The sequence below is a fragment of the Sodiomyces alkalinus genome (assembly GCF_003711515.1).
Source record: "Sodiomyces alkalinus F11 unplaced genomic scaffold SODALscaffold_6, whole genome shotgun sequence".
Classification (NCBI taxonomy): Eukaryota; Fungi; Ascomycota; class Sordariomycetes; order Glomerellales; family Plectosphaerellaceae; genus Sodiomyces; species Sodiomyces alkalinus.
In genome coordinates, this window is record NW_021167084.1 from 1,573,017 (window position 1) to 1,585,812 (window position 12,796).

General features: G+C 56.8%; 4 protein-coding genes across 4 annotated transcripts; 2 read left to right on the top strand and 2 right to left on the bottom strand.

The window, feature by feature from the left end:
• Window positions 1–35: 35 nt before the first annotated feature.
• On the top strand, window positions 36–2,784 carry SODALDRAFT_379295 (hypothetical protein; the record flags this gene model as incomplete). The annotated part of the gene is made up of 10 exons (XM_028615031.1): window positions 36–412; window positions 438–626; window positions 766–862; window positions 1,107–1,199; window positions 1,280–1,332; window positions 1,390–1,449; window positions 1,580–1,737; window positions 1,827–2,570; window positions 2,646–2,668; window positions 2,764–2,784. 10 exons carry the CDS (start codon window positions 36–38, stop codon window positions 2,782–2,784), a joined length of 1,815 nt encoding a protein of 604 aa, XP_028465874.1.
• A 4-nt stretch (window positions 2,785–2,788) lies between these two features.
• SODALDRAFT_312568 (DNA repair protein RAD5) lies at window positions 2,789–6,827 on the bottom strand. The gene is made up of 3 exons (XM_028609202.1): window positions 4,380–6,827; window positions 3,210–4,304; window positions 2,789–3,131 (listed from the first exon to the last, which is right to left on the bottom strand). The coding sequence occupies exons 1-3, from the start codon at window positions 6,728–6,730 to the stop codon at window positions 3,035–3,037; spliced, it is 3,543 nt and encodes a 1,180-aa protein (XP_028465875.1). The 5' UTR covers window positions 6,731–6,827; the 3' UTR covers window positions 2,789–3,034.
• A 211-nt stretch (window positions 6,828–7,038) lies between these two features.
• On the top strand, window positions 7,039–8,862 carry SODALDRAFT_296570 (hypothetical protein). Its single transcript, XM_028608803.1, has 2 exons — window positions 7,039–7,307; window positions 7,398–8,862. Exons 1-2 carry the CDS (start codon window positions 7,174–7,176, stop codon window positions 8,365–8,367), a joined length of 1,104 nt encoding a protein of 367 aa, XP_028465876.1. The 5' UTR covers window positions 7,039–7,173; the 3' UTR covers window positions 8,368–8,862.
• SODALDRAFT_333838 (P-loop containing nucleoside triphosphate hydrolase protein) lies at window positions 8,344–12,543 on the bottom strand. Its single transcript, XM_028612077.1, has one exon. The coding sequence runs from the start codon at window positions 12,319–12,321 to the stop codon at window positions 8,629–8,631; it is 3,693 nt and encodes a 1,230-aa protein (XP_028465877.1). The 5' UTR covers window positions 12,322–12,543; the 3' UTR covers window positions 8,344–8,628.
• Between the last annotated feature and the right edge of the window lie 253 nt (window positions 12,544–12,796).

A 12,796-nucleotide genomic window follows, 5' to 3' on the forward strand; every position in this document is an offset into this window, starting at 1 on the left:
TGCTGCCCAATACCACCCGACTCTAGCCGCATTGAATGTATATTCCGCCCCAGGTTCCCCCACAACCCGGAGCCTGGGCCGCCCGGGGCCCAGTGGGGCCGACTGAGACTCCGAGGGTTCCATCTCATTCGCCCGTCCACGCCGCTGCCGCTGCCGCCGACATCCTCACCCGCGCCGCCGTCGGGGCCGTCAGTCTCATCCATGCTTCTTTTGCCGGCCAGCAGCACGATCCTCCCACGACACTCACCCGCCGACAATCGAACCCAAATCAGACAAACGTCACAGTCGGCATCGTCATCGGCATCGTCCTCGCCATCTTCATAATCGGCGCCTGTACTTTCCTATACATCTATCGAGGCGCCCTGAGGAAGCTCCATAAACGCCGCCAACGTCGTCGCCGACGCCGCCACAAGTCCACGAGCTCACGGAACTCCAAGAGCTCTTCCGACACGGTTCCTCCTCCTGACGATTCTCCGCCGGCCGCCGAGGAAGGGGGAGATGCCCCTCCAGCCGATGCCTGAAACCAGCTGTGCTTTGAGGCGCAACTCAAACCTGTTGGCCAATCTTTCTCCGACTCCGGCCAAACGAACCTTTGGGTTTCTCTTGGTTTCTGAACATTCCTCCAGGTGTGGCTTCATGTTTCTTTCAGTGACGATCCAGATAAACAACCGATTCTAACCTCGATGTTACTACCTTAGTTGGGGCCAACTATTTCATGTACCTCTAAAATCTGTGCAAATTTCAATGCTGCGATGAGCGTTCCAGGGGCGTCGGCGTTTCTCTTATTTCAGGGCCACGGCCCACGGTACACATCTCCTTTGCTACAACTCCTCGGCCTTTCGCTTTGACCACTTCTGACTTGGTCCGGCATCAACAATGTTATAACTAAGGCTTGCTTGACTATCACTTTACCTTCACTTAGGAAACGGTTCTCGAAAATGTCATATATAATCTGCGTTTTTTTGTTTAAAACACTCTGCGAACGAAGTTAGTTCCATGTCCGAGTCCTGATATTGCGGTATGTTTATGCCATGTGAAGCCTCAATGTTTCTCGTGTGAGAGAGAACCCGGGCTGAAATCGCCGGCCCCCCTTTTCGCCCGACCAGGAGTTGATAGACACATGCATCCTGTTCAAGCCTCTCAGGGCTGCAAGCAAACACTTCTTGATCTGCGTGTATCCCTTCTTCCTGTTGCGGCCAGTTCAACCTCCTCGTAAAGCGTGGTAGTAAAGAACCCCGGGTGACTATTGACATGAGGCATACGTCGCTGTAGCTTGTAGACTCTCACTACTGATTCCATCCTCACTTGTTTCCATTTCTCAAGACAAGCACGGTGAACAAGTTGAGCAAGCATCATTACCTCCATGACAATCCTGTTTGCTTTTCAAAGGCCAGTGCTTACATTTGATGTTTCGGCCTTGCTCCCCCCCGGTCAAACATCTTTTGAGTAGTACGTTCATCTGACAACAAGTAAGAGCATGGAGTCATATTCTCGCTTGCCCTCACCTTTACGGATAAAGAAGATAATATTTCCAACTCCTACTGACCGTCTCGTGACAGAACCCCGCTTGTCCTTAAAGCATTCTTCATCAGAGACTTACCATCACCGTTGAGAATGTTCATAAGAAGGACGATCCAATCTGTCACATCCTGTCCCCCTGTAAATCCAACCATCTATTCTGTAAAGCCGGAGCCACAGGGAGGTTTGAATTTCGAGCCCACACGCTCATAGATGAGGGTGCATGGCACCGCTTCCTTTACCATATATTGGGCCGGAATGGGGCCTAAGACCTAGCATAACCCTTCGCGCCCCTCTGGGCATCCAAGCAAACGTTGCTCACCCCCTCTCTCGCCGCAACGTCGACCGCGGGGCCGTAGGGGGGATAGTGGTCGGCTGCCTCATCCTCGGCGTCCTCCTCCTAGCCGTCGCAGGCTCTTGCTTCCAGCACGACTGCGACTGCAGTTCCCGACCGCCCTCCTCGTCGGGAGCAGCAGGGCACAAAATAAAGAATCACCGTCTCGGGGGGGAGAACCATTACCACGGCCGATACCAACTTCCCTCGAAGCCAAGACACGTCCGCACACGTAAGCACCGCCGCAGAACAGGCACCAGACAAGAAAGAACAACAGTCCGAGTTCCCTTCCTCGACGTTCTGCCAGTGGACCATCCCACACCCAGCACCATCCCTTCCCGTCACCCAGAGATCATCGTCGTTAACGAACCGGAACCGTCCCTCGCCCACCCGCACCCGCTGGAAGAGACGATTCACGTGCGGGATTTCGCCGCAGAACCAACTATCGGAGAAGAGACATTACACGTGGACGACGTCGCTCCCACGGCATCGGGCGGATATGTGCTCGTCGACGCGGTACAGCCGCCGGAGTTGATGATCCCCTGGCCTGCGCCAAAAGAGCACAGACCGAAGGTTAGACAGAAGAAAAAAGATAGGGGTGGGGGTTGTTGCTTTGAGCTTTGCGATCTTCTTTGCGGACCTAGCAAGAAGAAGAAGACCAAGAAAAAGAAGCGACGGAGTGTCAAAGAGAAGCTGGTTGAGGAGGACAGTATGAGTGGTGTGTAGGTCACGCCACGCGTCTAGTGAAACAAGTTGAATGCAAGGTGATCACTGATCACTGGCCCTGGATGAGGGAGTCGGGAATACTTTTCGTCAGTCTGTCTAGATGAATCTCTTACCCTTACGTGGTGACGTCCGAGAGACGGAGCCAATGATAGAATGAAAAGATAGCCATGCTGGATCACCATCAGATGGACCACGACAAGACATAGAAGGCCTGTACACACAGTAAAGCCGCCCCGACGTTCATATCCAGGGAGGCAGAATGTCTAGGTCTACTTTTCTACCCGTATTAGTTATCTTTAGTCATCTTGTCCTTCCAACACTTCCCCATGTACGCACTCTTCAGCCTCATGATATATACATAGATGCTTATTATATATGTGTTGGACTTGGCAACGACTCCTGTCCGGTGTCGGGTATCCAAATTATGTTCGACGGGGTATTCGTAAGGCGGCTGCTCTACCGTGGCGTAGCTTCATAACCAAGGAGTTCCTTGATATCCTCAATCCTCTGCAGTTTCTTCTCCTCATCATTCATCATGCCGAGAGACGTTGCCCTGTAGAAAAACGGAGTCAGTCAGTGCAAAAAGTAAAGCAAAAGAAAAGGACAGAGGGATAATTAGTAGAAAACGCACAGAAACTTCTTCCGCTCCTGCACCCGGAGCATCCTCTCTTCCACGCTCGCCTTCACAATAAACCGATACACCTTCACCTCCTCATCCTGCCCCATGCGGTGGACGCGGTCAATCGCCTGCGCCTCCACAGCGAAGCTCCACCACGGATCCATCATGAACACGCGCTTGGCCGACGTCAGGTTGAGCCCCACGCCCCCCGCGCGGAGGGAGATGAGCAGCACCGTGAAGCCCCTGGCCTCCTGAAACTCAGCCAGCACCGCCGCGCGCGCCTTCTGCGCCATCGTCCCGTCCAGCCGCAGGAACCCGACCCCCGCCTTCTCCAGCGCCGGCTCGATGAGCGACAGGAACGACGTGAACTGGCTGAAGACGACCGACTTCATGTGCGGGTGCTCCCGCCGCAGGTCGCGGAGCCCCTGGATCAGCGCCACCACCTTGGCCGACGACTGCTGCGTCCCGCCCCCCGCCACCCGCTGCAGGCTGATCTTGGGCTTCTGGAACATGTCCAGCACGTCGTCGTACCGGACCACCTCGAACAGGTCGCGGTAGTTGACCACCGCCCGGCAGTTGGGGCACGTCGGCACCTTCCCCCTGTCCGTCTGGTGTTTCATAAAGTCCAGCAGGCACTTCTTGCAGGCCGAGTGCCAGCACCCCCCCGTGACCGTCTGTTCGACCATTGGCTCCTCGGTGCAGATCGGGCACTCGCTCGCGGCCTCGTCCCGGATCTGGCTCAGCACGTGGGCGCCAAACGTGTTGGGATTCGTCTCGGAATCCGACGTGGTGGCGGAGAATTGCTCGATGAGGACGTTGAGGTCCATGTCGTCCGCCAAACCGGCTGCCCGGTCCGCCGCTGCACTTGCCTCTTCTTCCTCTGCGACGATGTCACGATTGCGGACGAGAATCGGGTGACAGCAGGTCTGTCTCAGCCGCAAGATCTGCGCGAAAATGCTCGTGAAAGCCTTCATGACTGTACCGGCCTCCATGTTCTTGGAGAATGTCTGCTTCGCTCGGAGGAAGATGTAGTCATAGATCTCGCGTTCGGTCTCTCCGAGCTCCACCTCCACGATCTCCACCGATTTTGGGGGGAGGGGAACCAGTCTTGTGAAAGGGGGGTAGTGTCAGCAACGTTTCCATGGCATAATACCTCACACACACACAGAGAGAATGACTCACGGCTCTCCATCCGGCGTCTTCATCTCCTTGGTCCGTCTCAGCACCAGGGGCTCCAATACGGTCTGGACCACATCGAGGGCTCGCACAAAGTTCTTCGACTCGAACGGGACGGTGATGAAGGTCTTCCAGAAAGAAAAGTTGTTCCAAGGCTCCACGCGGAGGAAACGGACAAGACTGAACAGGTCCTCCAGCCTGTTCACGATGGGCGTGCCGGTCAACACCCAGCGATGCTCGGCACTAATCTCGTAGCACGCCTTTGCGGTCTTGGACAGCCTGTTCTTGATGTGGTGACCCTCGTCGAGGATGACGCGGAAGAACTCGAGGCTGAAGATGCCCGTGTGGGACGACCGGTCGCCTTTCCTTGCGACGACCTGCGTGAATTCGGACAGGACGACCCCATAGCTGGTGATGACGACGTCGGGAGCTGAAGCAGCGTTCGCTTCGCAGCACAGGGCTTGCAGGTTCGAGTTGGCCTTTTCCAAGCCGTAGTATACCATGACCTTGAGCGTGCCCTCCTTGGACGCCTTCTCGGCCTCGCTCTGCCACTGCGAGAGCAGCGACATGGGGGCAATGACAAGGGTCGTGCAGGGGGCACGCAGGACGTGCGATGCGTGGTGGGATAGACGAGGGAGATCGTTCACCGAGATGGCGTTGCCGTTCAGTCTCTTGGCGCCCAGGGCGACGTCGGATCGGTGGGAATGGATCAAACTCAGCATCTGGATCGTCTTCCCGAGACCCATCTCATCAGCAAGGATACCACCGAGACAATGCTGCTCCTGGACGGGGAATTCGAGCGAGAGATCGCCCGAGTAGGGGTTGATGTAGAAGTGAGTTTGATCTTGAACAACAGGCAAGGGGTTATCGTCGACGTCCTTCGTAGGCCAAGCGTACTCCTCCCAAAGGGGATGCATGCTGGGTTCCCGGCTGCTCTTGAGGTCTTTTTCTTTGGTCATCATCCAGTGGAGAGCCTGCCTCTGGTAAGGCCGGAGCGTCATGGCAAAAGTGTCGGCGGGCTCTGCCTCTGGCGTGCTAAAGTCGAAGGATTGGGCTTTTTGGTACAGCGCGTCGAGTTGGTCCTGCTCCAGCTCTTCCCCATCCTCATCAACGTCCTCCGAAGGCGGAGACGAGGTGGGATCTTTGGAGGCAGGCAGCGGCTCCTTTTCCTTTTCCTTTTCCCTTTCCCTTTCCCTTTCCGCCTTGGTCTTGTCGTCGCGCTCGGCCGCTTTCACCAGCCCTTGACGTTGCTCTTTCGATGACGCGCTATTCGATCGGGTCGGGTCAAGGTTGACTTCCTGCAGCAGCCTCACCAAGGCCACTTGCCTCAGCCGAAGGTTTTTCTCTTCGGAAGATTCCTCCTTTTCGAAGAGTGCCAGGGTCCGATTCGAATCCGACACGTGGAACGCTTGTGTCTCGAAGGCCGATGCGAGCAGGTAGCATCGCAGCTGGATGAAGATGGTGTCGTTGGTCCGTAGACGTTCAGGGGCGTAGACGCAGGTTCCTTCGAACCTGCAGAGCTTCTGGTCTATGAGCGTCGAAACCCAGTTGGCCGTGTCCTTGGCCAGCCTCCCAATCTCCGTCCCGTCCTTGTTGGTGAATCGGACGAGGACATCGACGCGCCGGGAAGCAGCAGGGCTCGGTCGCTGAGGGGCCACCGCCACGCCAAGCTTGGCCGTGACCCGGGGAGGCTTCGGCGGTTGGATCTTTTGTCTTTCGATCTTGACCACGTCTCCGTGTTTCAGTAGGTTGCTACCACTGCGCGTGGCCCATCCTTCGACTCCAAAGGCGCCAACGTAGCGTGTTTCGGGCATTGAACGACGAATAGCGGGTTTCGGTGTATCTTGGTCCGACGACTCTCCCATCGAGATAGTATTTGGAGGGGTCGCACAAGCCGCGGGCCGAGCATAAGAGTTCAACGATGGGGCCTTCTTCTTGAGCTTTTTCCAAGTGCCGTCGAAGTACATGTTGACAGCTCTCTCCAGGTTATTCCCGCAGTTATTTTTGACGATGTCCAACATTTCGGGGTCCACCTTGCATCCCACGAAGCTCTCGAACAAATGATTATCAAAGCCCATGGGTGTCTCGTCGTCGCGTTTGATGTTGGGTTCCCGGGGCGGTGCTCGGCTGGATGGGTGGTGGACCGACCTTTTCGCTAATGATCCGCGAGCCGGTGCAGGAGACGACGGATAGCCCCGCTCATCTTCGGTCTTGAGCTGAGAGGAATTCTGGTGTGTAGATGGCGTGGGCAACGCAGGACTGGAGGGGTGGCTAGTCGCTTGGTCTGCGTCTGCGTCTGCGTTGGAAAAGAATCGTCTCCTTTTGGCTGGCGGTTCAGAGAAGTCTGGGCCTTCCATGGTGCTTCCTTAGTTTTCGAATTCCGTACTGAAAAGAGAAAAAAAAAAGAAAAGAGAAAAAAGACCCGTCGTTTGACCCAGACTTGGTTGTCAAAAGATTGAGCCGGGAGTTGAAAGTTCCAGGTTCTCTTTTTCGGGAGACGCGAATCAATTCATTGAAGGCGCGACTGACCACTCGATTCGCGTCGGGTGATCATGTGACCACGCATCGACCACAATTTATGGATCCTTACGTCATAACTCAATAATGAAATAATACGGTATGGTTAATGAATTAATACGGTAGATACATCGGTCCTCGGTACATCGACATTTTCTCTCGCGTCGCGATTCTCCAAGGGACCAAAGTCAAGACTCCCGTCAGACGGCACCTCTCAACCGCTCATTAAAGTCCCGGTTGATATATTCTAGACATGGGGGCGTATTTGAAACCTGCTTCCTGAATGTATCGCCCACGACTTGTGAGCCATGGCCTGCGAAGGCTCCCACAGGCCCCCCGGCTGGGGATAAGAGCAAGAGGCATCGTCACCGACGCAGACGCCGACAAGGCGAGGAACTACTGCCTGTCGCACGTGAAGTAAGCCAACCCACGCTTCTAATTCCCTGCCATGGTGGTCCTCTTCCCTCTTCCCCTCCTCCCTCTTCATAACTAACGAGAAAACCCCAGACAAGGCGACTATGACGGCTACCTCATCCAACGCTTCGTCCCCTCCCGCGTCCGAGACACCTACCTCGCCCTCCGCGCCCTCAACCTCGAACTCGTCCGTCTCCCCGACATCGTCTCCAACCCGACCATAGGCCACATGCGCATGCAGTTCTGGCGCGAATCCATCGACAAGACCTTCGCCGGCGCCCCGCCCTCCGAACCCATCTGCATCCTCCTCCACCAAGCCCTCGAAGGGCTCCGCGCCCGCAGCCCCTCCGGCGCCACCGCCTCCTCCGTCAAGTTCTGGATCCAGCGCTTCATCAAGACCAGGCAGCGCCACATGGACAACCGCCCCTTCGCCTCCCTCGCCAGCCTGGAGGACTACGGCGAGCAGACCTACGCGACCCTCATGTACGCCACCCTGGCCGCCCTGCCCATCAACTCCATGCACATGGACCACCTGGCCAGCCACGTCGGCAAGGCCCACGGCATCGTCGCCGTCCTGCGCGGCATCCCCGTCCTCGCCGCCCCGCAACAGGCCGTCCGATCCCCCGACGGTGCCACCCAGGTCGGCCGCGGCAGGGACCCCGTCCTCCTCCTCCCGCTGGACGTCATGGCCGACGCGAACGTCCGGGAGGAGGACGTGTTCCGACAGGGTCCCGGCGCGGAAGGGTTCCAGGACGCCGTCTTCACCGTCGCCACGCGGGCCAACGATCACCTCATCACCGCCCGGGACATGTTGAAGAAGCTGAAAGCCGGGGAGGGCCCGGGACACGACTTCGAGCACCAGGCCGAGGCGGGTCACGTCTACGACCACGAAACCGACGTTGCGCGGGATATACGGCGCGGGTTTGGGCTACTGTTGGAAGCTGTCCCTGCCCAGGAGTATCTCGCTAATCTGGAGGGCTGTAATTTCAACCCTTTTGCCGTCAGGCCGGGTTGGAAGCTCCCGTGGCGGATATGGCAGGCATTGAGGAAGGAGCAGATATAAAGGCGACGACCACTTGATCGCCCGGTACACTCGTTTACGGCCGGAGGCTTGAAGATCCGGGCAAAGTCTTTCGGTTGAAGATTAGGTTGCATTGGCGCCATCTCTTTGGACCCCCAAGGGACCGATATCCCTTGAGATGTAAAATATCGACCACAAGCTCACGAATAACCTCACATACCTGGTTCAATAAACTTCGGGGTTTACGCTCCAAATTTCCAATGCATGTTGTGTATGCTTCGAGCAAAGTATAAACTCTTCACACTATATATCCCAAGTCATGCCGGTTTCCGATGATGCACCCGTGCTCACCCCCGATTCCCCGACATCATCCCCCCCACCGCGCATCTCTTCAGCCACAGCCTCCTGCCACCCCTCACCGCCCGTCCTCATGACATGATGAGGATTCAGACGAGCCCGAAAATGGCTTTCGCGCCTCAAGGCCGACAGCCCCTCTCCGGCAGACAAGGCCACCCTCGTGCGTCTCGTCTTCTTTCCAGGCCGCCCCCCTTCGCTGAGGAGGCCACTCTGTCGCCTGCGTTCCTCCGCCAAGCACCGCTCGTGCGCGAGGATCCCACGCACGTACGGCGCGACGTCGAGGGAGATGAGCTCCAAAGTGCGGTCGAACACGGACGGGTCGAGGTAGGACGAGGGTAGGAGCGCTTGTCGATCCGACGCCGCGATGGGGCCGAACGCGAGGCTCATGTCGCGGCGCGTCACCGAGTCGTTTTCCGTGGCCGAGGCCAGGCGGGCACGTATCTTGCTGACGGCAATGGGCTCCTCGAGCGGCTGCATCGAGACCGGCACGGGCCAGCCCCGTGATTCGTGTACGCTCGGAACAAGGCGCCGGGCCTGTGACTTGAGACACAAAGCCGTCGAGGTGCTGGTATGATCGTAGTCGGCGAGGACGGGCGTCTCGAGGAGTTTGCACCCGACCACGTAGTCGTCTCGCGTCTTTGCAGGAATCGCCGGCTGCGTAGGGTCGAGGCTCTCCTCCCAACCGACTCCGAAGCGGCCGTTCGAATACAGATCGGCTGTACTTAGCGCGTCGGAGAATTCGTCGTACAGGTCTAGGGCCGCGATCCTACCGTAGGCAGAGCCAGTTTCCTTCTCCAAGCCACCAACCCATGCTGCCATGTCGGTCGTATTGTGCCAGTCGCCGAGATCGATGTAGAAGCCGCTCCAGCACTGTGACATGAGTTCTACCTCAGTTCCCGGAGACGACAACGGCCGTGTGGTGGAATCGCGACCAAGCCACCCCATGCCTTCCAGATAGGTGTCTTCGCTAATGACCCGCACGACATGACCGTTTTCGTCACGGTCACACCCCCTAGGCCAACGCGGATAGAACCAGTCAATGCCACCGCGCCTGTCGCCAATGCCTAGCTGGCACCAGTAATTGAGCTCCATCAAGGATGCTCGGAAGTCCCCCGATCTGGATTGGAGGAGCGCCTTCACGGGCGACCTGTGTAAGGCGTGACCCTCGTTTGCGGCGATGAGCAATAACAGATCAACGGCAAGATGCTCGGGCGGCGGACTGAAGCGAAAGATGCCGTACAGATTGAGGCTCTGGACGGGGATGAGACTCTCGTCATTACAGGTCAGGATGAAGGGACGCTTGGACTGGACGATGAGCGTCATGATGGTTGTCCAGAACTGCTTGTCCTCTTCATAGAGGACGTCGGCTTCTTCGAGAAGGATCAGAGATTGTTTCTGGGCCTTGGGTTGTGTAGGTTTCGACGCGTCCGTCTCCCTCTGCTTCGGTGGTGGTGAGGGCGGCAGCGGCGTGCGCACAGGTTCAGACCCGACAGCGCTTGGAGCCGTCTTGGCGGTAGCCTTTGGCTTGAAGAAGGACATGACGGAGCCCTGCTTGCCAGATTTGACTTCTTTTGCCGTCTCGTCCTCCGTGCCAGTGCCCGCGTCTGTCTCGGTCCCGTCGCCAGATTTGCCATCTTCCCGGTGACGGTGACGGTGACGCTGCACAAGATGGTTGCGCGTCATGTCTCCGACCTTCTCCAAGACGTCTTTCCCGCTGCGACGGCTGCTGGCGTTGATTTCGAAGATCTCGAACCCGAGCTCCTTGGCCACGGCATAGACGGTCGCAGTCTTCCCAGAGCCGTGGGGTCCACTGACCAGGGCAACGTTGGATAGTCGAATGGATTCCTTGGAGTTCTTGGGGATGATTCCACCATTCTGAACAACGGTCTGCTTGGGGCCTACGCTGTCCTCGGGGTCCGTGATCTCATCCAGGTCGTTACTCTCCTCGTCGCTCGAGACGACAAACCCGTCCAGTTTGGCTCGCTTTCGCTTCTTTTTCGACGCCGAAACGCGCTTCGCCTTCCCGGGCTTCTGATCAGCTGGACTGTTGCCTGTATCAACGGATTGCACCTTGAGTGCTTCGAGCCAGTTTCGGAGAAGATGCGCTTCTCGGCCGCTTTGAAGAACCTCGTCTGCTGTTTCCGGCGCGTATTTATGAGCCCAAAGGAGGTCCTCGCACTCGGACTTGTCGAAGGCCGAGAGATGGGTGGCAAGGGACTTGTACAAACGAGCGACTGCGGCGTGGGGTTTAGGGGCAGTGGCTGTGGCTGTGGCTGTGACGATGTCATCATCGCTGTCGCTGTCGACTTCTTGGTCATCTTGCAAGAGGGGAGTCCGTAACTCCGGTCGGACACGTTTCTGCAACTTGGGACCGCTTTCGAAGTGTTTTCGGGGTAGGCGTAGCTCGGGGGGAGGAGGGTCGAAGCCATCGCTGGTGGTGTTGATAGAGTTGAGGATACGACGAACGTCCAATGCGTGGCGCAAGTGAGACATGATGGACTCTTCTTGTGCTATGTTCGTGGCCCGACCTTTTGATTTCTTCAAAGACCCGTCCGAGAACCGGGGCGTGACGGTAGAAGCCCGTGGCGTTTCTGGATGCCCCGTGATATGCACTGCTCCCTTCCACGGCCAGGCAGGGTGTGTGGCGCCTGGTACCTTGAGACCCATTAATTTCATGCCGAAATGTGGGAAGTTGGGTCTCTTCAAAACCGGGCGACTTTTCTTGGGAGAGCATGGTGTGGATGAGAAGATGATTTGGCGTGGAGGCTTCGCCTTCTTCCGGGAGTTAGACGCAACTCCTTCGGTAGGAGCAACCGTTTTTGCTTCGTCGCCCTCCGGTATGGGCTGTTGCTTACCCTTCGCGTCTTTGTCTTTCTCGTCAGCGACCTTCTTCGCCCGGGACCGCTTCTTAGGTAAGGTCGGGTTCGGGGTTGACGCGAGGATGTTATTGATTTGTTCGGCAATTCTCTCTCGTGATTCGCGGTCGTGACCGAACCGATAGGTTACGATGAATGTGGCTTGTTTATTCTTCGAAGTTGGTTTCCTTTTCGGTCTCGGTGTGTGGATGGCTGGGGGTCTAGACTTGGGAGGAGATCCAAACGTGCCCGTCTTGGGATTCAGCTTAAGAATCTTCTTCGGTTGAGACTCGTTCGGTTGTGCCGAAGACGCAACTCCCTCGATATTGGACGTCTGCGACTGAGGAGGGCCAACCACGGCCAGAGGAGAGACGGGAGGTTTCGCTGGCGGAGTGACCGTCACTTCGGAGTCCGGGGGACCTTGAGTGGCTGGAGGGATTGAGTCAGATTCGGGCCCAATGGGTTTGACGAGATGATCGAGTATGGAAGGCCCGAGAGAAGACGCGGCTTTCCTCTTGGTATTTTGGCGTTTCTTGGACCCCGGCGTGTCTGTACCATGAGCAGTACTCGGATCCAGGTCGGTTTTCTGGCGCTTTCTCCTAGGGCCTTCCCGCTCGCCGCCATTGCCGGGCTGGCTGACGTGATTGTTGTCAACCTCGCCTTGTTGCCTTCCATGACTTATAGGGTCAACTTCCTGAGCTGGTTTCGAGTCGGATGATCCGTTTTGTGCAGCCGAAAAGAAAGGATGAAGCTTCTTCGAGTCGGCCAGGCCGTCTTGAGGCATACTGGCCACAAGTGTTCCCATGGGTTCGAGTGGGAGCTGACGGCTGCCACTATGGTATTAAGAGTCCACGCTAACTCTTCCGGGCATGTTAGCAGGCCAGCGAGCCAGAGGTTTTCCAATGCGTCGATTGTAAAGGTATAAAGGAATACAGAAATAACCAAGGGGCTTAGCAGAATGCCAAAGAATATCCCTGGTGCCGGAGTTGAGCGAACTTGGCTCTCGTAGCGGGAGGGAGGTTGGAGATGTCAAGTCGCGTAAAGGGAAGAAGTAATTAAGTACGTACCTTATTAAAGCGCGTACAACTGTACGTCAGTGAGGATATCGAGGCGTGTACCGCGACTGCCAAGATCAGGTACTTAACGCCCCACTTCCTAGGTACCTTACATATCAAATTTGCATTATCTTATCGCTGCCATCGGAGCCGAGAAAATGTTATTCCGACTAAAGCCATCCAATACAGGCATAGAAAGATCCT

Bases quoted from the DNA above. Each gene is read 5' to 3' on its own strand.
- SODALDRAFT_312568 (XM_028609202.1), bottom strand. From the start codon at position 6,730: ATGGAAGGCCCAGACTTCTCTGAACCGCCAGCCAAAAGGAGACGATTC. The intron at 4,305-4,379 runs GTGAGTCATTCT...CCCTTTCACAAG, and splicing joins AAGACGCCGGATGGAGAGCC to ACTGGTTCCCCTCCCCCCAA. The intron at 3,132-3,209 runs GTGCGTTTTCTA...GTTTTTCTACAG, and splicing joins CAGGAGCGGAAGAAGTTTCT to GGCAACGTCTCTCGGCATGA.
- SODALDRAFT_296570 (XM_028608803.1), top strand. From the start codon at position 7,174: ATGTATCGCCCACGACTTGTGAGCCATGGCCTGCGAAGGCTCCCACAG. The intron at 7,308-7,397 runs GTAAGCCAACCC...AGAAAACCCCAG, and splicing joins TACTGCCTGTCGCACGTGAA to ACAAGGCGACTATGACGGCT.
- SODALDRAFT_333838 (XM_028612077.1), bottom strand. From the start codon at position 12,321: ATGCCTCAAGACGGCCTGGCCGACTCGAAGAAGCTTCATCCTTTCTTT.